General features: G+C 46.4%; 5 protein-coding genes across 5 annotated transcripts; 1 reads left to right on the forward strand and 4 right to left on the reverse strand.

The window, feature by feature from the left end:
• Nucleotides 1-196: 196 nt before the first annotated feature.
• On the reverse strand, nt 197-5,236 carry LAJ45_11233 (uncharacterized protein; the record flags this gene model as incomplete). The annotated part of the gene is made up of 24 exons (XM_046120743.1): nt 197-421; nt 476-595; nt 658-1,322; nt 1,404-1,430; nt 1,508-1,646; nt 1,720-1,744; nt 2,433-2,457; nt 2,535-2,550; nt 2,825-2,975; nt 3,032-3,264; nt 3,321-3,342; nt 3,398-3,403; nt 3,489-3,570; nt 3,666-3,791; nt 3,844-3,959; nt 4,028-4,174; nt 4,231-4,273; nt 4,326-4,397; nt 4,464-4,530; nt 4,590-4,699; nt 4,756-4,791; nt 4,861-4,887; nt 5,053-5,093; nt 5,160-5,236. 24 exons carry the CDS (start codon nt 5,234-5,236, stop codon nt 197-199), a joined length of 2,598 nt encoding a protein of 865 aa, XP_045966036.1.
• A 618-nt stretch (nt 5,237-5,854) lies between these two features.
• On the reverse strand, nt 5,855-8,273 carry LAJ45_11234 (uncharacterized protein; the record flags this gene model as incomplete). The annotated part of the gene is made up of 11 exons (XM_046120744.1): nt 5,855-5,967; nt 6,017-6,388; nt 6,447-6,654; nt 6,704-6,780; nt 6,837-6,921; nt 6,975-7,172; nt 7,236-7,580; nt 7,637-7,657; nt 7,715-7,787; nt 7,999-8,042; nt 8,238-8,273. The coding sequence occupies 11 exons, from the start codon at nt 8,271-8,273 to the stop codon at nt 5,855-5,857; spliced, it is 1,572 nt and encodes a 523-aa protein (XP_045966037.1).
• A 1,604-nt stretch (nt 8,274-9,877) lies between these two features.
• Nucleotides 9,878-11,306, forward strand: LAJ45_11235 (uncharacterized protein; the record flags this gene model as incomplete). The annotated part of the gene is made up of 12 exons (XM_046120745.1): nt 9,878-9,881; nt 9,957-10,023; nt 10,077-10,090; nt 10,146-10,240; nt 10,314-10,335; nt 10,415-10,421; nt 10,477-10,558; nt 10,662-10,715; nt 10,789-10,812; nt 10,921-11,030; nt 11,180-11,204; nt 11,283-11,306. The coding sequence occupies 12 exons, from the start codon at nt 9,878-9,880 to the stop codon at nt 11,304-11,306; spliced, it is 528 nt and encodes a 175-aa protein (XP_045966038.1).
• Nucleotides 11,307-12,119: 813 nt separating this feature from the next.
• LAJ45_11236 (uncharacterized protein) lies at nt 12,120-16,070 on the reverse strand (the record flags this gene model as incomplete). Its single annotated transcript, XM_046120746.1, has 5 exons — nt 12,120-12,376; nt 12,444-12,704; nt 12,763-14,606; nt 14,658-14,865; nt 14,933-16,070. The coding sequence occupies 5 exons, from the start codon at nt 16,068-16,070 to the stop codon at nt 12,120-12,122; spliced, it is 3,708 nt and encodes a 1,235-aa protein (XP_045966039.1).
• Nucleotides 16,071-21,001: 4,931 nt separating this feature from the next.
• On the reverse strand, nt 21,002-22,756 carry LAJ45_11237 (uncharacterized protein; the record flags this gene model as incomplete). Its single annotated transcript, XM_046120747.1, has 4 exons — nt 21,002-21,492; nt 21,546-22,200; nt 22,377-22,445; nt 22,742-22,756. The coding sequence occupies 4 exons, from the start codon at nt 22,754-22,756 to the stop codon at nt 21,002-21,004; spliced, it is 1,230 nt and encodes a 409-aa protein (XP_045966040.1).
• Nucleotides 22,757-23,686: the final 930 nt, after the last annotated feature.

A 23,686-nucleotide genomic window follows, 5' to 3' on the forward strand; every position in this document is an offset into this window, starting at 1 on the left:
AATGACTAAAATGAGGGTTGTTGTGAATTTCTTTTTTATTGTATCAAGGAATGTGCACGAGATGCTGCGGCCGCATAGTAGTCATGCTTACTTCTTAATTCACTAATTATACCCTGTCGCGTATCCGCCCCGACTGGAGGCATAAACCTCTATTTTTTTTTATACAAACCTTAGACGTGGGTCAATGATAAAATGATCATGAATTTATGACCTGGGCACCGTCATAAGCAGGCTCCAACACCTTCCAGTCACAAGTGATCCCATCTTGCTTGAACTTTGTCAGAATCTCATTCGCGATGTTCTCAAAGTTTTCGGTGGCCAGCGCCAATATGGTGGGGCCAGCTCCTGAGAGACAAATCCCGAGGAGACCCGGGTGGGACTGGGGAGTAACTGAAGCCAGGATTCCAGGTAGCCCGGGGATCTAAGCTTTTAGTCTCTAAAACACAGCTAGATATTCAAAAGAATGAAGACATACCAGCCCTTTACGGTACGGCTGATGTACCTTATCCTGCATGGCTTGGAAGATGAGTTCCGCATCAGGGGGAGACCTGGTCAGCGCTGTGGTAAGTACCGCAAGTCTTTGCAGATTAAAAATCTATGAAGGTTCAGCATCTCTACTACTCACTTATGCCATCACTCACTAAGAAATTCACTCACCAAATCTGCTCTGCTATAATTCACTGGCAGCACACTTCTGGCTGTCGCAGTAGAAACCTCAAATTGAGGGATAATAGCAATTGCCTTGATCTCCCGCGCCCAACCAAACTTTATATAGTGTCCAATCCCGAGTGGTGGCTCGGGGGGTTTCAAGCCCGTATCCACACCTCCAGCAGGCTCCGGCAGGACCTCTGCCAGCGGTATCTCTTTTCGCTCCATGTCCGCAGGGTCGAGTTCCTTTAGATAGCTGCCTACGAATCCACCATACATGGCTGCCATAACGTTGTCTGGATGGCGTTCAATCATCAGGCAATAGTCCATCATTCTATCTTTACTGAGACCGAGTTCGCCAACCGCATTGCCGAGCAGCACACCTGCAACAACAGCCGCACCAGAAGAACCGAGACCACGACCGAGTGGGATTGGGTTAACGATATGCACATGTGTTTCGCTCGGGAAAGCACGTTTCGAGTGACATTTCAGGACGTAGAGCGCAGTGCGGGTGATAAGATTGTGCTCTGCATTTAACGGGACGTGATCGGCGCCTTCGCCTTCGTATGTAATTTGGCAATTGACGGGGTGCGAAGAGGTGGTCGTGGCCTTAATTGTGACTTGAAGCTCGAGCCAGATGGAGAGGGATAGACCAACTACGTCGAAACCGGGACCTAAAAAAAGATCAATTTTGGTATACCTTCCCATAGGACTTATTCCTCAGAAGAAATCAGAGGACGGGTTCCTATTCGTACCAATGTTGGCTGAGGAGCAAGGAACCTCTTTAGAAACACTAGATTTAGCAAACGATTCACGACGTTATAGGTGCAATTAGGTACACCAATCACAGGAAACTCACTGATAGTAATCATATCTCCAGAAACAAAAGAATCTCCTCTAATGTCTGAAAGCTTGTCGTCACTGAAAACGTGTGCCTCAATCCCCTTCCTAAATTGTTTGAGGGGTTTATTCCTGTTATGTGAAGTGGAAGCTCCCGACTTTTTTTTTTGCGGCTTAGTCACTGGACCGGGTACCCCTTGGCAGGTTTACATGACGATCAGGAACACCCACCACGATCTCACATTTGGTATCCCTTCTGCGCTATGTCTCAGTTTTCGCATGAACAGAGAGAGGAAGGGATCCCTGTATGTAATATGGGTCCGTAAGAGCAATACTGTATACAGTCGCCCTCCGATGTAACGAATGCCACTATACCGAATATTTGCTGTAGCGTACCACTTGGGCCAGCTTCTTTTTGTTTCAGCAAAGAATTTAGTCTGCTATGCCGAATAATACCGAATAATCTGCTGTACCGAACGAAAAATGGCCAATATACACGTTCGTTATAGCGGAGGGCGACTGTACTATATACCTACACATACTTCAGCAGCTACGTGGGGGACCTCCCCCTCCCCCATGCTACTACTGATAACGAACCTGCATATTCCAAACTTTCTCGTTTGATAAATCAGGTATGATTCTATGTGAAATTCAGATTCGGATTACCAAACCCGTTCGTTACAGCAGATTTGTGGCTTTTTTGGCATTCGGTATCCCTTGGACGCGTGAGACATTTGGAGAATCTCTCTCATGCATTAGCGGGAATTGGCAGTCATGTGATCTAGAATTTGGCTGAGAAAACGTCCGGGTAAGCAGTTTGCTGCATTTATCGGTCTTCGGAATACTCAGAGATGCCAAAAACTTCGCAAGTTGCTGCTTTATTATAGTAAATCGTTTCCTAGGTAGGGCACGCTAATGCATGAGAGATTCTCCAAATGTCTCACGCGTCCAAGGGATAGCGGAGGGCAACTATTGTATCCCTTAAACCGTCACCAAAATGCTGACCCACCAAAAAAAAAAAGCAAATTTGGTGTGGCTTTACTAACAGATCTTCTTATCTTTCTTATCAAATAATAGATCCCCCATATAAATTCAACCCCTATATCACCGGGGTCAGCAATTGACGGGTTAAGGGATAAGGTGCTAGCTGCCTCCTAGTGGGCGTGTAGTTTCTAGTTAGAACCCGAAACAAATAATAATATTACCACTCTATTTACCATCACAAACTTTCTAATCATCCATCTACCCTACCTTCCACTCTCTACTAACGATGTTTAAACCTTAAAGTATAATGCGCTGCAACTAAAGTAGAAATTCCGCCGATACCCATACAAACCGCAATAGCATTTATACCGACCCTTGGAGGCCCGACATCTCCTTCCGTGAATTCGGGACTTAGTCCCGGCTCCAGTATTGAAAATACAACAAAAGATATAAATGAACCGACAAATTGCGGCAGACATGCAAACACATTCAGAATTCCGAGACTATCACTGTCAGCTGTACTTCTCAATGGAAATAAATGTATAAATTATTGACTCACTAAACTCCTGCAAGGTCATCAGAACCGACTTCTGGATTCACTGTTGTTAGAGTGGTATCACTAGGTATAGGGTTTTCTGTCGCTTCCTCCATCTCTACGTCTTCATCATATTCGAAATTCCGGTGATGGTTTAGAGGCCCATATGCTCCACTTAATCTCTGAGGACGATAACTGTTGGCCGGCCCACAAATATTGAGTCGATTAATCTCTTCCCCAACAATACTAAAAGGAGCCTTCACTCTATTAGGATAGGCATTGGATATAAAAACGATAGAACGAAATAACTTACCCAAGTCATTAAAGACCAGGCCCTATATTTAAGTCAGCCGTGACCGTACAATTAACAGTTTCCAATAGTACACTCACACTCCACTGAGGGCAACAAAGAGCATTGCCAAATTCACAGTTGACACAAACAACGTCATTAGCATTAATGACGCATACATGATATGCCCACCAATCCATGCAGTTGCTAAACTTGGTTTGAAAGGTATCATGGATTCTAGAAAATTGGCCAGTGAACCGTTCCCAGGATTTTTCTGGCGAAATTCATCAGATTCTGGGGATGTCACCACCCAGGGCAGCAAGATCGATGAGAGCAAAGATACGACTGAGAACATAACCAATGCCATACTACCGACTCTTGCAATATCGCCGACAACATCCGTAGACGATTGCAAACTTTCTTGAGCTGCCGCATCATATCGTTTGAGGACCTCACCCACGAATGTTGTGCTATAAACCATGAATGGAAACCAGCCTTAAGATCTGTTAAAAATGCACTGAATCTTGACGATTTGAATGCCACTTACCTATCCATGCCCAAAACAAAACTACACACATATCCCAGATACCTTTTGGAAGATGCCACGAGGTTCTCCATATCAGGACAAATACTTGAATGGTGGATGATTTCTCATCGGAGCTCCTAAAACCGAAGAATGATATGAATGTATTAGATAACGGCAGAAGAACGAGCTGGGTTAGAAATATCACCGTCTATTCAAAAGTACTCTTTCATCTACGCAAAAACAGGTGACAAGGATGCAGAACAACAGCCAAAATGCGGCAAGGCCCATGAGTTGTTTAAACTGACTATCACCCAAAGAAGTACCAAATATCGCCTTAAGGTCGACTGTGCCCCTGTAAAATTACATTAGATTATCCCATTCATTGTCTAACTAATTAGGAAAATTTACGCAAAATAGCCAGCAATGTTGCCGACTGCGATCATCCTACTAGCTTCGAAATCATGAGTAAATTACGAAGAGAAAGAGTAAATCCAGAGACTTACCCCATGCACTTCCGTGTTGTTGCTGAGGAATCGGGAGAGTATCAACAATAAGTGCTCTACAACATGCCTGCACTGTAGACCAAATTCTCCTTGTTAATAGATTTCTTCAGATAAACTATAAATTCGATCGTGACTAACCGGCATTCACAGCAAAATCCACCAAAGCTAGTGCCATAATTGCAAGAATAATAACAATAGTATTGGTCTTTGGAATAGGTCAGTGCTGTAAATCCCCAGAATATTAGGCCAAATAGGATAACTAACTGCATCGCCTTCTCCGAAGAAAAATGTACTGATCTCTCTAGTCCAGCCCAAAATTAGTAGTGCAACTGCAACGACGACACTCCCGATAACCATTAATGGTCGCCTCCTTCCTACATATATTTAGTTACCAACTTGAATACATGTAAAGTTCAAAGGGTGATAATACCCCACCGTGACCGTGACCTATCGGCAATGGCACCAACTACGGGTTGTGTGAGCCCAGCCATAGGTCCCACGATCCAAACCAGACTCATAAGGGATTTGGTCAGACCGAGTGACAAGAGGTAAGGGGCACAATCTATAAAGCATACATTTGATCAGCAATCCAATCGTATAAACTAATGTCATAAATATAAGAAAAATAATCCAAAAGCTACAGCTCTAAAAATAGCATACTGTGAGTGTACTAAGCTAGCCTTACTGGCCAATGATATCAAAGATTAACTTCTAGGGGTAAACTAACATGACATCTCAACACTCCATACTAATTGAACACCAGTTAGGCTTTGAAATATTAGTATGGCCTCCATCTGATGATCTAAGGATATATCTGCGGGTGGGGCCACCAACCATATCGTCAATAGTATCATCCGCACTGAATCGGTGGGACCTCTGATAGATGGAGCACCACCCCATGTCGCTGCCATCAAAGTACGGACACTAAGTTTGAGGTGTCCGGTATAGAGGTTGAATCAAGTTGAATCGAACCAAGTGAAGATCAAACTGATTGCTGATTGGGCACGAAAAATGTAGATACAGGTATCAAAAAGAGGGGCTTCTTCCGATATCGAGAGAAACAGACAGACAGCAACAAAGTATAAGGGGACGAGAATTATATAAACAAAATCTACTGTGGCTCGTGTTGGCAATCCTTGAGCATGCGTTTCAGGAGACGTCAGCTTCAATGGTGCTGTGCCTTTCCCCTAGTACTCCATGCGCGGAAAGTCACCTCGGTCGGGTAACCAATACACACTACGTCATTGTCTTGGCCAACGATTATTTGGGTGCATGTTTTTTTTTAGCAAGAACGAATAGATCTTTTAAGCACCTTACGAAGAAGAAAGAAGAAACTTGGCGGAAAGACAAAGATTCGAACGAACAGCGAAAAACCGAAACCCGCAAGAGATATTTGTAACAAGTGAAAGGGAATTCAAAACAACCACCAACACGTCCAAAAAGCCCCATAAAGTCTTGCGAAGTAGACTGCTGGACTATTGCAAGAAAAGTTTATATCGTATCACATAGTACAATGATCATATCATGGTCTAGAGCTTGTTGGGTACAGTGCTTTGAACGGGCCATTGATAACCTGCCAGGTCGTTGAACTTGTACCCATACGAAGCGGTGAAATCGTCCAACACAGCCGGACCACGCGATCCTACATTTTGTCAATTGATTGTCACACAGAATTTGAGTTGCTATCTTACCATATGGGTATTCCATGGGAATAATCTCCTTATTCTCATCAAGATAGTGTAGCAGAGGGGTGAAAATCCTCCAACTCGCATCCAACTCATCATCACGGACAAAGTTGGAGTGATCACCCTTCAATGCATCCAATATCAAAGCCTCATAGGCCTCTGGGATCTTTAGATCGCTGAAACGACGTCGGTAAGTAAGATCTAGCTCAGTCACGGCCGTCTGCATACTAAGCCCAGGAAGCTTCGAGTTCATCTTGATGTAGACACTTTCGTTGGGCTGGACGCGGATGACAAGCTCGTTGCGAGGAATATCCTTGAAAATTCCACTTGTGACATCCTTGAATTGGATTCTGATCTCGGTCTTCTGCTCGTTCAGAGCTTTTCCAGACGTAAAATGAGTATATTGTAGTTGAGTGATATGGATAATGAATATTACCTTTTCCTGCCTTGAGAATGAATGGCACACCGTCCCATCGTTCGTTCTTGATATAAACAGCAAGTGCACAGAATGTAGGGCACCTGCTGTTCTTGGGGACGGTATCATCGTCCAAGTATCCGGGCTTACTGCCGTCAAGCGATTTCCCATATTGGCCAATAATGACGTTCTTCGGCTCGATAGCTGGGATTCCTCTCAATACGCGGACCTAGAATATGTTAACGATAGGCTTCAATAAGGTCGAAGGTTCATCCCACCTTCTCATCACGAATATCTTCCGCCGAAAAGGAAATCGGACGCTCCATTCCGATAATAGTCAATACCTGGAGCAAATCTAGTTCCTTATTAGCCTCTTAGGTCTTTAGTAACCCGGGTTTTAAGGAAACAAACGATTTTGCATAACATCGCGAATGATGCCGAAATCGTCAAAGTAACCTCCACGGCCTTCCGTTCCGAAAGGCTCTTTAAACGTAATCTGTTGTGTAGATTAGAAACCTGACCGACGGCTCCATTGATTATACTACTTACTTGAACGTTATCGATGTGATTCCTGTTCCAAGTGGCGCCAAAAAATTCGTTTCCGAATCTAAGGATAAGTAGGTTCTTAACCATCTCTTTTCCAAGGTAATGGTCGATACGGAAAATCTCCTCTTCCCTCCAGTCTGGCTCAAGCGCCTTTTGGAGTTCTCTGGAGCTCTGGAGGTCCTTCCCGAATGGCTTCTCGACCTATTCCAAGCATAAGCAGCTGCGCATATCATTTATAGTTTACTCCTCTTGCTTAAAACTTACAATCAAACGTGCAATTCCCTTCTGAGGGTAACAGTTCTTCTTTAGATGCTGTGAGACCGTTGTGAAAACGCTGGGCGGTAGTGCCATATAGAAGATGCGATGGTTTTCTGGTCGGCCCTTCTCAAGTTCATCCAAGTGCTCACGAAGTCTAATAAAAGATTCGTCCTGGTCGTATTGACCAGACACATAGGAACACTTTTTCAAAAACTCTTCGAGTTGTTCTTCCATCTCCTTGATAGGTGTCTTGATGTAAGACTTCACCCGACTGAGATACTCTTTCCCATCCATCTTCGTCCGCGCATATCCGACGATGTTGCAATCTTTAGGAAGAAACTTATTTCTATGCTATTTAACTAGTCAACTAGCTGTTTTCGATGATTGAAACCTTGGGAATCACTAACCAGTCCAAACAAAGCCGGAAACTACGCAAACCGTCAGCTATGGTAAGACCTTGACAACCATGGGGATTGGGTACACACGGTTTTTTTCTTCGCTAAATCACCAGAGGCGCCGAGAACGATAATAGTTGTGTTCTCTTTAAGCTCCACCGTGCTGCAATCGCTTATCAGCATCAAGTACTCAAAACTACCCCGCCCCCGCCGTTGCAATGCTGGAAAATAGTAGCACCCATATTGATATTAAGACTCTCGCAAAACTCAATTCTATCATTCTGTCGAACAAAAATGAAGAGTTTGGGTGAAAACTGGGGTGGGAAGAACGATGACGTTGAGGGTAAGAGTGGATAGACAGTGGGAGAACAAACCCAGCATTGGCAGCAACATCTGGCTGAATGATGGTGTCGGTCATCTTTCTCAAGCGTTAGAGTTTTCAGAAAGAGATTTCTTTTTCAGAATACAACGATATTGAATGGTAATGATGGATGACTTTATTGAAAGAGCGGGCGGAAGAATTCAATGGTGGTGGCGGAGTGGGGAGAAGAGGGGTTGAGGGAGTGAGTTTCGTTCGGTGGGTCAAACTAAAATACTCCGGGGCTCTACATACGTCGCTGCTCTCTTCCTGGGTACTTCTGGCCTTCATACAGCCGCCGCAGCAAATACATGTAGTTGTTCTGGGGGATTCGTGCGTCATGTGTTCTACCCTCAACCACGGTTACAGATATCTGAATCAAATACCTATCCAATCATCGCTATACACTTCTGGCAGATGAATTATCACCACTTCGCAAACAGTAGCTAAAATCTACGCTCCTCTCCGACTCTTGATGCAACTTACTTGAGCCATACACACAGAGTTATGTAAGTGTTGGGAAACAGACTCGATAGAGGCTATTTTTTTTTATTGTTTGGCGATGTTTATCTCATGTTGGCACACCCTCTAATATCCTAAGCCCAATGACACACCACAAAAACACTCGGTCGCCCCGCCAGGCTAGATTACATATCTGCATACTACTGCACTGATGTTCCTGGTTGTCGTAGATTCTCTCCTACCTCCGGTGCTTCCGTAGGTTCCTTACCCGCATATTAGTACGCTGAGCTAGGATCGAATTGAACAGGTCTGGCAAATACCAGGGCCGTAACTGTTTGTAGTATGTACATACATTACTCGCATGGTATCCGTGGGGGAACTGGGAAAAGAGCCTAAATCATGTCCCACCCCTCAAGTATTAATTAAGGAATAATAGGTATCGGCATTGGCATCACTAATGTCAAGGTCGTGAAAATTTTACTTGTTTTTCTTTTTCGAAAATGCTGCTGTTAAACATGCGGACCAACAATACTCTGCAGATCCAGATGGTCTCCTGCCATATATAGATGCCTATAAAGATATGAGGTGCAGGGCAACGTCTCCAATCCTAGATATATTCGCTCCGTAATCACTAAAGTTTGGTTTACGAATGTACTCTAATTTCTAAAGAGGTCAAGTCTGTGGCTGTTCTTTGTCTGTAGTCTTTTTTACGGAAAAACAAAGGTCAAAGGTAAATTAGCAGTTCTCCTCGGAGTTTATCTCCTCTTATTCCCGAGACGGAATTCTGCTGCCCGCAAATACACTTCCAAGGAGATTTCAAAGTACTCAGGCATTGCTTCTAAATCATGTACTCTGCAACACACGTATGTAGTAACAACGTGCCATCTGATAACTTAATATGTAATATGATTATATGTACACGTGCGCTTACTAAATATCAGACTACTATTTTACAACTATAATTGTATACGGGTGTAGGGGTAAGTCTGTTGACAGTGGCACTGTCAACAGACTTACCCCGACATGTACAATTATATCGACGTACATATATACATGTACTATACTACATACTCGTCTATTCATAGCGTTTCCGAACACGACTGCTATTGCATACCATACAAAAAAGCCCCAAATCCACTTTTTTTGTATGTCATGCAATATTGGTCGTGTTCGGAAACGTCATGAGCATACTTACATGTACATGTACATGTACTCGTAGACTCATCACAGTGTACGGTACATACAAATCTACATGTATCTACATGTACTACATGTATATAGAGCGCGCGCGTAGACGTACATGTATGTAAGTTGTACCTGTGGAAAAAGACCCCCGTCGATCATCAACCTTAATCTACATGTACATGTATCTACATGTAGAGAAGTATTATGTACATGTATACAGAGACCACTTATTCCGAGCTAACTCCATCATGGGTACCTGCTAACATCACTCTATTAATCATATTGTGCTTTTTGTATTGAACTTAGCTAACCCTCTGTCGTGGGCAGTGATGATGACCTACAACGGTTCTTATCATCTGTCATTACCTCATCTTTGCGAACACTCCTTGAAATCGTACTTACGGACCATTATTTGGTAAATCTTCATCTCTTTCAGACGAAATCAAGGCACTGGCAAACTCGTAACTCTTCTTTAGATCCCTTATATCAACAGGTCAAGCTTTGACGTTTATGCAGGTCGTCCTTGGCGCCCGGAACATACCGATTGGCAGGCTGCAGCATTCGTTAATTCAATCCAGCTGATTCATGGTACAAGGCTGAGCTGCTGCATGGTATGATTCTCCCCACTTCCCCATTCACCCCTCAGCTCAAGCATCCGATTTTACCTCAAATACATATCTCTAGGTAACTACAGGGCCATGGAGAGGTATCAAGGAAATAGCGCCATCGTTTCTGGCAAAAAGTCCCATCAAACAACTATCGATCAACTCGGCACCGAAAAACAGCCACCAAGTACACTCGTAACCACCTATGAAAACCCCACTTCCATCATAGCTGAGCTTGACAGTACACCTATCGAACCTAAAAAGGCCTCTTTGCGCAAGGGCCCTGACAATATTGCTGTGAAAAAAACGGCAAATTTCCCACAGGTTCAAAGCCCATAATGAATGTGTTGATGCAACAGTTTGGTGCAATATTTTAACGTAAAGATAGAATTTTAACTAACACATGCACTGTATTGTGAATGTTTAGGATACTGCAAAGGCCAGAGTAGCTAAGTTAAAGGATCCGGCTGTTCTAGTAAACGTAAGTTTATACGCTTTGTATTCAACCAATTCCTAATTACATGTATTTATACTAATGCCATACATAAATGTAGCTTCCGACATCTCCATCAGCTCAAGTGAGTCTTAGTCATACATGAATTGGATTTACAGAACTTAGAGCTAGCTATATAGCACCCTCCCCTTTACATGAGCATTTACTTACCGACGACTTTTTCTGAGACTAGGCGTATGAGTGTGCACATGCGCAAACATCCAAAGACCCAGGAAACGATAGCTATTTTGACCCAGTTTTTGTTGATGTTGAAGACAGCACCACGAAGGAAACTGATGACGGGTTCGAGTGATAATTTGTGCTTCTAGCCATCCATTGTGGGGCTTTACGAATTTCAGTGTTACTACAGTATCATGCCAGTTGTGGTTGTCTCTTCTAGGAAATCAAGTAATAACTTACACACATACCTGATATCACCCGAATTCTTAAAGCTTTGCCAACGTAACTCCGCAGAAAGTAATTATAGCACTCCAAATGAGAAATTCCTTCCAACAAAGTTTAATTAATTACAATATGTTGATATATCGTTATCAGATCACGTCACAATCTCAAAAATAAAAAATTAAAAATAAAAAAGCTTCAATATTGTAGAAAAATTAAGCTTGTGTCTTGTTTAGAACAATAGCTACTTCTGACACGCATCCGTACAAGTAATCGTTTCAGAAATTATGCAATACACTTTCAATCCGTCCATCCTTCGATATCCTTCCCTCAATCTTTTCCTTCGACATAACCTCGTCACAGCCAGCCCAGCCCAAACCGATATTCCATCCAGCCCGAATCTAACTACCCCACTAATTCAACTTCAACTGCCTTGAGAAAATAAAAGGAAACGGAATGAAGAAAAAAATGAAGAAAAATAGACAAAAACATGAGGCAAACGATGAATAGAAACAACAATAATACCGCCAGTAAACCAGAGGGGAAAAAACGGTGAAAAAAACGATCACCTGAACAAAGATCAAGAATAACCCCCAAAACGACTAATTTGTTGAAAGAAAAAAGAAAAGAAAGAGAAGAAACGAATATGACACGGCATGTTGCCGAAAATACATGATCTCTATCTCTACTAGTGGATCCGACCCAGTTATTATTCCAGCGCAATACAGTCCCACCCGAAGGAACGCAAGAAGATGAAAAAGAGAAGGCAACGAAGGCAAAGCGTCAGCCAGTTAAATCAACTGGAAAAGAAAATGGGGGAATTTAAACTCCTTTACTTCCAACGAAACCAAAAGCAGAACAGGAAAAAATGAACAAAAGAAGAGGATAATAATTAGAAAGAAAAAGAGCAGATCAAAATAGTATATGGCTCCGATAGTAAACCAGAGAGGATGGGAAAAAATCGAAACGGGAAAAAGAATTTGAAAACATCTACGTCAACATTGGTCTTGATCCTGGTGACCCTGCTGAATTCTGTCCGATACTGCCAAACAGGGCAGCTGGTGAAAGCCTTGATTGCATCTGCATCGATTGTTCTACTGGAGATGCCCGTGTAGGTGCGGGTGAGTATCCCTCTCGTCGTCGTCTAAGGTAAGATGACAGAACGCCCAAAACAACTATCAAAAACACAAGACCTAGCGCAATCGCTAGTGATATTAGGATTACGAATCCCCTTGCGAGTTTTTTGCCTACAGGGAACGGATTGTTAACACCCTATGATATAACGGAAAGCCAAACAATGCAGGTAGTACTCACGGCCAGAATTAAAGTTTTGTTCATTCTCTGAAAATAGAGATGCCACAGAACCTCGTTCACCATTCTCCTTAGAGGCCAAAAGGAATGGCGTCCAGTTGCTGCCGTTGTATAGGGCCGCAGAGGCATTGCCGAAAGAGGGAAGATCCAGCGATCCCATGACGAGAAGTGACTGACTTGAACTTAGGGAGTCGGTGCTGGCATGTTCTGTGCTGAGTTCGAGAACTTGGACATTTCTGATTGTCGAGCCATCACCCAATCCATCTACAATAAATGTTAACACAACCCGCGTACATCCTCGCAACAAATGATCTCAACATACCCACGGTAATAAACTTGTTATCGTTGTTGTTACCATACTTCATCAAGTACGCAGATCCGTCCGATACCGTAACTCCTGAGATAAAGAACGAATCCTTCGCTGACGAGTCAAACGCGATACTCTGCACCGGTCCGGGGATGTTCGAAATATCACCCGTAAAGGCCTCCCAGGCACTCGACTTTGCGCTATAAACCGCCAGATAAGTAGCGGTGTTGTTAAGCGTCATGTCACCCCCAACGAGGAGGCTATCATTATCCAGCCAAAGTATAATATTAACAGTACCGTTCACATCACCCCCAATATTGGTCCATTGTTTGGCAGAATTGTCGAAGACGCACAAGCTAGGACAAGGGAGAGAGCCAGCTGAGCTGAAAGCTCCACCAACAAAGATCTCCTGGGTATTTGGACGCCTATTGATTGAGTATACCGCAACGGCATCGCCTTCCAGGCCAACGGGTTGTTCACTGGCAAGCGCATTGGTAGACATGTCCCAAACGACCACTCCCTTAACATCAGTAGAACCAACTGTGCCTTCTATCGAGCCGCCAACAAATAGAAGAGCGTCAACCTTTGCAAGCGTCATGACTACGCTCGAGTTGTTGATTTCGGTTCCGAACCCAGTCACCGAATCATTGGAGGCGCCATTGATGACCGCCAGGTTGCTAACCGTACCACCAGCTGTTGCCTCTGCAGTAAAATGACCTCCCAGGATCGTCAGATTTGCACTTCCTTCATTATAGAAAGCACCTGTAACTACGCCCTGGTAATCGGCAGAGACCACTGTACGCCGTCTTAGACTGGAGCTCGATGTTTCCTGAATTATCATTGGGAGCGGCTGAAGCGTGTTTGGATCTGTGTCAGTGATGGTAACAGCTCCAAATGCTTCCAAGCTCTGCGAGGAGATAGACCCAGCATATAAGACGCTATCGTTAGGAATTGAAACAGAGGCAGACAGAACCCCCTGAATGGCAATTCTGTCTCCGTCCATCAATTCCAACCACTGGTTCTGAGAAGGCACCCAGACAGCAAAGCCGTCGACGTCCAAAGCAGCAGAGCTCCCGCTTGCTTCAATTCTATTAAAATCACCACTGATAGCGATAGCTTCTTGTGTCCCAGAGCTCACATTCACACTGAGGGCCACGATATCCATGACACGGCCGTTCACGCCAGCGCCTAGGGTCACCCACTCATTGTTAGTGGTATCATACCCCACAACGAAACCAACGCCGTCGGTTGACTCGGTGTTGGTGTTTTGAAAGTTTCCTCCGACGTATAAAATATCATCCGCAAGAAGCATGGAATAAACAGTGCCGTTCAATCCCCCCTTCGATGGTGTGATGGGCCCATCAGGGCCAATCGAGAAGAAGTACAAGAAGCTCCCATCGTCTGCGCTGAAATTACCCGCGACATAGGTGATATCGTCTTTCGCAGTCATGGCAATGACCGTAGCGCTAGGACCCAGGCCACGCCCAGCAGAGTTGACAACGGAGCTTGCAATATCCGACGCGGTGGGCGTGCCAGTCTGTGTGGGATCAAACTCGTAAAGGCCGTTCAGGTCTGTTGTCCCCGTACTCTCAGTGCTAGTGGTACCACTGCCACTGCTCGTCATGTTGTTCCACAACTGGAATTGGACCTTTTGGGCCACAATATTCACAGTTGAAAAGGACTGAGACGAGGCCGGGGTGAGAGTAACACTAGGTCGGAAGCCGCTCTCAGAGGCGTCAACTCTGCCCCGATACACAGTATCGTATTTGTCATAGTCGTTCGTCTGAAACAAAATCACAGGGCTTTCGGCAGTCCCATCTGCTGTATACGTGCCCGTTACATTGATTTGTCCACGGGTACTACAGCTGTTATCTTGCCGGCATCCCGGGGTAAACAAAAGCACACTGTACTCGCCCGATTGTTGAATGTGGGGTTCGAAGACCACCCTTGCTGTCGAAAGCTCAGTTGCGTCGAGATTTACTGATAAGTATTCAGAATCAACTGCGTCATTATCAATCGCCGTCCATGGGCCTGTGGCAGTGGAGGTTGACCTGGCATCAGCAGAACTTGAAGCGCACGTCGGCTCATTTAGCTCAGTCGATGCAAACGCGAAGATGTCTGTTTACCTCCGTTAACCGAAATTCCTCGAAAGGCACGTGACAGAAACAAATTATCATTGACATACCATCCTGAAATAGCTCAATTCCAGCAAGACCTCCTCCAGCACCATAGTACTCGAAGATATCGATTCGAATTGCATTCATATTGACATCATTTACGAAGAAATATTCCTGAGTAGCTCCTTCACCCAATTCACACCACGCATCACAAAACTTGGTCTCGTTGGTGGAAGAGTCGGTATATGTGAGATTCATGATACCAGCTAGTGGGAATGCAGTGAACCTAAATATCTTGGTTCCCCGGCCCTCATGATCGGCATTCCTCAGCTTCAACTTTGTTGGCTTGAATTCAAACTTGAACCCAGCCGTCCAAGACCCCAGTTGCCCATCCCGCGTCAACCACTGATTGCTCGTACCCTCCGAGCACACAATACTTGAGGGATCATTAAACCCCGCCAAATCCGTCGTCTGCGTCGCCGTGATATTCGTCGACACCAAATTAACCGTCTGCGCATGCCTCACCAACGGACTCGACGCATTCCCCAAGCTCGTAAAGCTCCCCCCAAACACCACCGTCCCATTCGCCGTCGCCGTAATCGACTTCACGGGCCCATTAAACCCATCAAACGGCAAGTCCGTCCACCCCTTCCCATCCACCCACGAGATCGCATTACTACTATTACTCTCATTCGCCTTAAAATCCCCGCCTACATACACCGTCCCCTTCTCCCTATCGCACAGCAGCGCATGCACCTTCCCCGCTAGCCCCGCCAGCGCCATCACACTCCCATCCTCCGGACTCCACAGCGCCACGCCGCTCGCCGCAACATTCCCCAGCCCCGTAAAGTTCCCGCCCACAAAGATGCCCTTCACGGTGCCGTCGGCAAGCTCGTGCACGCACAGCGCCTGGATCTGCGCGTCTGACGACGCGAGCGTCGTGAACACGCCGTTGGGCAGCCGCGACAGCAGGCTCTGAGTGCCATTGGCGAAGGGCGAGGTCTCAGACTGCCCGGCGTATTCGACGATCGAGAGTCCGCTGAAGTCACCGGCGATGCCAACGCGACCGAGTCCATCGAGGTTGAGTGTCGGCTGCGTTATGGCCGTGGCGGTAAGCGCGTGCGTGGGCGTGGGCGTTAGTGCGGTTGTGAGGAGGAGGAGGAGCGCCGAGGCTGTTGTCGGGGCATAGAATGAGGGCGGCCTCATTGCTGGCCGGGGTTGGGGTTGTCGTCGTGGTGGTGGTGATGGTGATGGGTTGGTGTATCCACGATGGGAAGAGTTGTGAAAAAAAAAGCGAGTGTGGTGGTGGTGGTTTTTTTTTTTGATGGTTTGTACGGAGGTAGCGTGAGTAAAAGTGAAAGTGAGTGTGAAGTGAGTGAGAGGCTGGGCTGGGAGGGAGGGGGGGGGGGAGACTTGTGGTGGTGCTAGCTGCTGCTGCTGGATGGGGGGCCCACGCTCTGATTGGGGAGGCTGAACGGCCGGCAAATCAGATTTAGGAAACCGCTGAGACCCTTCTTTTGTCTCTCCCTCTCTTTAATATCTCTTTGGTAGGTTATGTATGTATGTACCTAGGAAGGAGGTGGGTAGCCGTAGAGTATATTCAAGCTGGGTTTTGCTGTGACGATCAAACCGGGCTTCTAGTAGTAATAGAAAGGGCAGACAGGCAGAATGATAAAAAGAAAGGGAAAACAAGTAATAAAAAAAAAGACTGTTAGTTAGTAGGTAAGATGAGGAAAGGGCAGTAATAGCTAGCTAGCTGCTCCCTTCAGCGCAGCAAGTAGCAGCAGTAGCTAGACGCGATCGATCCGATGGAAGGGGGTTGCTTGCTGCTGTGTTTGAATCTGTTTGCTGGCTGGATGCGTGGTCCGCAGGGGTTAACAAGTATTCTGCTTGCTTGTGCCTGTGCTTGTGTGCTATTGCTTGTTACTTGCTACACCTGCTGCTGGGTAGGTACCCGTACAGTAGCGGTAGGGTAGGTAGGCAGAGAGCGTATTGTATGCGCAGCAGCACGCACTCTACGTACGGACGGGCAAAAAAGAAAAGAAGAAACAACGCCGGGCCGTTCAAAGGGAAATAACCCCAAATAACAATATAAGGGAAAAAAAACGAGAGTGGTTGTGGATCCGGCGCCCGAGTAGAGTGCAGACTGAGTGATCTCCCAATAAACCTATTGGTACCGCCGGTAGAGTGAATGAATTGGAAACAATCGATTGGAAAGGAAAGAAAAGAAAAAAACGAGCGACAGGGCTGATAATGCAGACAGGCAGAAAAGAAACGAACGAAACGAAAGTCTCCAGAGCAAAAGAACCGGAAAAAAAAGACACATACACAATCCATCCAGGCCAGGCCAGGCACCGTCCCACCTTTTACACACCCACTCTACCTGTAATCTACAACCGGCTTCATGCCAGGCACCAAATCAAAATGCCAAATCCAGGAAGCGAATCAACCCCCGCGCGCCGCAGGGCAGCGTCGCGTCAGCGCAAATAATGGCGCCCATCCATGACCATCCCCTCTATCCTGGCTGGGCACTGTAGGTACCGTACAGTACCTGTACAGTATGTATGTAATGAGTCCCTACATCCACTCTACTAACAGGTACGGATGGGCTTCACTTGCTTGATTGCTGCTGCTCATGTTACTCACATCTAAGATAGACTGCTGCTCCTTCTCTCTCCGTCCATCTCTGTGCCTCTCAGTTGTCCGACTCGTCCTGGGCGCCCCTTTACGGGTGCGCCCGTCTCACCAGGCCGCAACAGGAAATACGTCTTGCCCATAATCGGGAAAGTGGCCGCTGGGCTCGGCTTGTTCCGGCCTAGTTTACGATCCAGAAGTAACAGCTAGCAAGAAAGTTGGGACGTGTCGAGCGATGATGGTGGGTAATCCGCCAAAGCAAATTGCATTTTGGATGGGGTAGGATGTCGATGTCGATGAGTGTCTAAGGTGGCATCTGAAGTATGTACATGTAGGTACTCTGGAGGCAGGTACACTGGGCATGTCATGTCATGTAGGTACAGGTATAGTATGTACAGAAGCAGAGCTGAAGGTTAACAGCAGTACAAGGCTCTGGCATTAAGTGAGCGAACTAAATGGGGTGTTGACCGGTAAGGATCCGTTCACTCACTTAATGCCAGAGCCTTGTACATAACGGTAATTACATGTAACAAACGCTGGGGAAACACCAATCACTATATCCATACGCCACAACGTAACAATAACAACCCTTCAATCAACCCCCCTCATCACAGGATGCTAGCTACATGTAGCTCTCATTTGTATTGTACCAAAGCAAAAATCTTCCCTGAATTGGGTATATACAGGAGCAAGGCAAAAAGTGTAATATAATAACAGCACCACCCCTCCCTCATCCCTCTCTCACCCCTCCCTCGTCTCCCAAGGATGATCAATCATCAGTCAAACCGCCCTGTCCCCCTCATTATAAATAGCTGGTGTGTATAATTCGGCACTAATAGGCATGTAGTGCACTATGTACAAGGCTCCTCTTCCTCTCCTCTCCTCCACTTACCCTCCACCCCAGTGCACCCCAGCTGCGTAAGCTGCCTCGAAAGCGTCAAGAAGGTACACCCGCGCGCGCCATTGTATCCACGCGCAAAACGAGCCTTACCCTCCCTTCTACGCCTTAGGCCCGGCATCTCAGAGCCGCATCATCAGGATACCCTTGCCACAGGCGGGGGGCTGAACTCAACCTATGTAGATGCATGTGACCACTGGATCCGAGAGAGCGGGAGAGTTTGGGCCCTCTCAATCAAGGACAGCACACGGCATGTATAATATAAATACACCGCGAATGAGTTGAACTCCGCTATCTCTTCCCCAACCCATGATTCGCCGAGATCTGCACAAGGCAAAACAGAGTGATAATCCGTGATGAAACCCTAACCCACCGATCCAATCCTCACTCCACGGCCCTCCACCCCGGTACGCTGGGAGATCCCGGCTTCTGGTGCTGTTTCGCTCTGTTACAAAATGGTCGCACACGGGGCTATAGGGCAGGAATAATTAGATATTGCAAAAAGTGAGGAGAGGAGAGGTGTCCGGAGTAAAATTTTAGGATTGAGACGCGAGGTGTCTGGAGGTCGATTTGCGATTCGAGGCTTGGAAACGCACTTTTTGAGGTGGTCGAGCGTTGGGCGAGAAAGTGTATTTTGGTGTAGTGGTCACGGGTGTAGAGGGGAGGGAGTGGAGGGAGGGGAGAGGGGAGGGAGGGAGGGAGGGAGGGAGTGGAGGGAGGGAGTGGAGGGAGGGAGTGGAGGGAGGGCGTGGTGTGCTACTTCACCTCTTCTCACTCACTCACTCGTAGTTTAGTTCACTCGCTCTCACTCACCCGTAGACACCTCACTACCTCACCTCACCTCACTTCACCTCACGCCTAACATCCCCCGTCCCCGCCCCCAATCCCTCTTCTCTCCCCATGCCAATCTCAATCACCCACACCTAGAACGCACAACCATTCCCACAACCTTAACTTAGATCCAAAATAAGCTTATCCCCCGAAAATAAACCTCCGAAATAAACCTCCGGCCACATCTGCGACTCCCCCTCTACCCCATCCAAGAGCCCCCGTAGAATAGCGCGCCGGGTCATCGTGACCCTCCACAACCCGGGGGGGGGGGGGTTGACCGCATGCGGCGGGCGCGCAGATGCGGGAGTTAATGATTGACCCTCCGCACCGGGCCCGTGCGGGTTGGCGATGTGGTGCGGAAGCTAGTCAATGGTTGGCCCGCCGCCCGGCCCTGCCCGCCCTATAGACGGGTGAGTATCTAGTAGATAGCCGGTTTAATTCATGCCGCCACAGCACCATCGACTCATCTCGTTGGCGATGGCCGGGCCGGGGGTGCGATGAGGAGATGAACGAGATGAACGAGATGAAGGGGTGAAGTGCTGAAGAGATGAATTCATCTACCCAAGAGCCAATGTCCGGCCGGGCGTTGTAATTGTATCCAGTACCGGCGGCGCGGGTATCTAGAGTCCGACCGTCGACCGTCGGCCGGTGCATCCGGTCCTGTTATCGACCGCGGGTCGACGTACGTCGGCGCTTCATGCAACATTAATGTGGATTGGAAGTGATTAAACTACGGCTGCAGCTGGGGCCGCGGAATCTATACGCCCGGAGGCTTCATTATCATTTTAAGCTTCATGTATGTAACTACCCTGGTCTCATAATCTAGGTTCTGCAGTGGGGCTCATACGTATGAGCTGTGTTTTATATCTACTTCGAATTCCCCAACACTGCACTCCTGGGGGACGAGATGGAAATCTCGAAATTTCGAACCGAACGTAAACCCTATTAAATATCAAAGCCCAAAGCTTGGGGTTAAATTCTAGGACTTGCTGGATCGGCGCTTTGTTTGCAATTGATCTATTGATTTCTGATCTATATCATCCATCACAGACCAGCATTCACTTCCTATCAAGTACAATACTGCACATCAAATATTAAATCCCACTCATAATAACCCTATCCACCCAATCACATGATGAATTTACTTTACACTACGCTCCCAAGCCCCCTGTAAGGTACTCGCAATTCTCATATTATATCCCACTCCAATGGCCGTCTTATCTTATCCTATAGCCCTATAGATTGTTGAGAATAAGCTAGTATAGTATCCAAGGCCATATCCCCAATGACGTATCTAGAGCGTGATAAGGAGAGACATAGATATTTCTTATTTTCCTGGCACTCCGGTATCAAAATTATATGTATCACGTTTTCATTGCCTACCGTTTGGGCCATGGGATAAATAGAAATTGGCAGTCAGAGAGTTGTTTTTTATGGAGTGTTGGAACTTGCTGGTTTGGTTGATATGGTCGGGCGGTATGTTATATTCATACTACCATACTCGGTCCCTGGGTTAGGAGTGTAAATTTCGATATTATATATGGATCCGGAGGGCGTCGCTTATAATAACCGTTTTTCGAGCTCGTAGTTACCGGCTAGCTAGGGTCTGCTCTATCAGTCGGGAACTTCTTGGATATAGCAGTGATTCTAAAACTTGTTGAAATTTTCATGACTGCGCATCTACTCATTAACGTAGCTCTTGCCATGCTTCTTCAAGAAATACAATCCGGTACGAAGAATTTAAGCTCCATTATCAATCTCCAAGTGCAAGACCTCAACCCGCATTCGCACCGGCCCTGGCCTCGGCCTCCTCCTTCTTTACAGTCTCCTCTATCTCCTCCATAACCTCTATCGCCCTTCTCACCGCCTCCTTGGACTCTTTACTGTAACTCTCATCCGCCATCAAAACATGTCCCCTCGCTATCCACTCCGGCCACGTTTTCCTATACTCCCCCACGCCACTCCAATTATCCTCATATTCCATCGTTTCCGAACCGCGACCCGGATCTTCATAGTTCAACCGCCCACTCCGCCAGCCGCGCGGCGAAGTATACAACTCACTTCCTATGATCTCCAAAATGATGACCGTGGTTTCGAAACTTTCCTTGCTAGGGCGCCTATCCCGATCGTCAAATGGTAGGTATAAGTACTCATATATAACCCGGTCCACCCAACTGAAACCCATGTGCTTCCGCATCAACGCCAGAAAGCGATTTTCTCGGCGAAGCCGATCCGTGAGGCATGGAATCCCTTCGGGTCTTGGAGCTATAAATACATGTACTTCTGTCAGTAGCCTTTCTGATATAGACATGACATACAGAGACTTAGAGAGGAGGGGGAGGATGAGGGGGAGGAAATATGAGAATTACCGGCAAACGATGGCACTGTATGCGGCCAATAAACAGGACCAAGATTGATTACGATTTTATCCATCCCCAGCGAAGGAAGCTCCATTGTTTCCCCCCTATAGATCCACTTCTTTGTCCGCAGTAGGCTCCAATATTCCACCGCAAACTTCAGCAGAAGGTCTTGCCTCTTGTCATCTGAGAGACCCGAGTTCATCATCAAGTACCCGCAGAAACGGTCGTGGAATTCTCGCATGCCAGGGGTGTCGCCGGGCCGGTCTTCAATTTTAGCCTCAGTCTCGGGATAGAATGGCGGGCAGCGGGCGTTGATTATGTCGGTGAGCCAGGTGAAGCAGGTCATGGCCGCAGCGGAGGGTGTGATGGTTCCCAACCTGACGGACTGGATTGCTTGCCATAAGCGTTCCATGTTTTCTTGGCTTTGGAGAGTCATATTAGCATCCCCGAACCAGTTGCCGCTCGAGGGCCGACTTATGTATATAGTTGCCATTTGTGGACTATAAATGTTGGTTATTAATGCGAACGATGGGTATAGTGTCGTAGGTTGAGGCCGGGTGTGAAGTCGCAGCTTGATGCAACTGGGGAGATATAAGTCCGACTGTGCTGCGTGCTTGCCTAAGTGTCAGTGGCTGTTATTGTATTATTTTTGCTAATAGGACTTGAAGCAGATATAGATAGAACTAAGGGAAATAGTATTATTGCGATGGTAGCAACAAGCGTTTAGAACCGAGCTTAAGGACTTATATATATGCCTTCCCTTCCCTTTCACCGGAATATCTTCCTCACCGGTGTATATATAACTACAGTTGAACTCCAAGCATGAAACATATATATAACAAGCCTCTTTTCGTTCCCCTGCCGAAGCTCACACAATCAGTAGCTGTGCCAACTACTGACTCAATGGAGGCAGAAGGCGTCTATTAATCCTTGAACCGCAATGCAGTAGAGTAGAGGCTTGGCGTTGCAGTACTGCGGCTAATAAACGAGCACATATAACAAGATGCGTCAGTGATTGAAGAAACAAGTCTCGGGCTATAGTTATGTATTTTATCCCGGATTTGTTTTATCGAACGGATCCGCGGAGAGATCCCAATAAATTAAAGCGCATTTATGACGTGTCGAAAATTTGTCGTATGTCAAGACCCGAGTACCTTCTGGACACACATGTTTCTTCGGTTCTTGGGATTATGGGTGGTGCTACGGAATGGTGCTGCGGTACTTAGATTTGCTCACGTTGGTGAAAGAGCTCAACTCCAACTCTGCAGCTGTCTTTTCTCGCTACCAACTAGAGGGGGGTCGTACAAAGTCCGGGGAAATACGGGTGCCGCATTATATATAAGGCTGCTTGTTGGGTATATTTCCACATGTATAACTAGGGAACCTTGGATGCCGAGGTGGTTCTCTCTGAAGTTGTGTATAGATGCACCACAGCCGCACACTGGATTGAATATCGTATCGAGATATATAGGCCATCTGTATATGACGTGTCGGTGGTCACATTGGGGTGCGAAGGCATTAATAAAAGATGACCGGGTGTGTACACGTTGCTAATCGATAATCATAATTTACATGTAGTCTTAATATTTTATAGGCCACATTGTGTCATGCGGGGAAAGGGAGACGTTCTCCAGTGAGTTCGATTCGAGCTCCTAAGGTATCATGATCATCACCTTCGTGTAGCTCTATGAATGAAACACACAAATTAAGATGTGGATCAGGGTGTGAAAGAAATGCAGCGTGTAGTGATACGATAACGGCGATAAATGGCTGTCCGGAAGTCATCGAAACCGGTATATATAGGGCTGTGATCGAATAACCTAACGCACGTCCGAGATGTATCGTATTGTGACTAGTTACAAGATCCCAAAGCGCCGACGATACGCCCTATACGAACTAGACATAGTTAACATTTGCTCACCACAGTACTGTTGGAAAAGGATCACGGAATTTCACAAAGCGGAGAAAAGTGTGATACACACACTAGACACGAACCGCGTGTAGGAGGAGAACTTGTCAACTGAAGTTATATGTGAGTGAGTGGCAGTGACTCGGTATCGTATAAGCTTTATAAGTAGTTGTATAGAAAATCCGGAGCG

This window comes from Morchella importuna (genome assembly GCF_003444635.1).
Source record: "Morchella importuna strain M04M26 chromosome Unknown Morimp01GS061, whole genome shotgun sequence".
NCBI classification, from domain to species: domain Eukaryota; kingdom Fungi; phylum Ascomycota; class Pezizomycetes; order Pezizales; family Morchellaceae; genus Morchella; species Morchella importuna.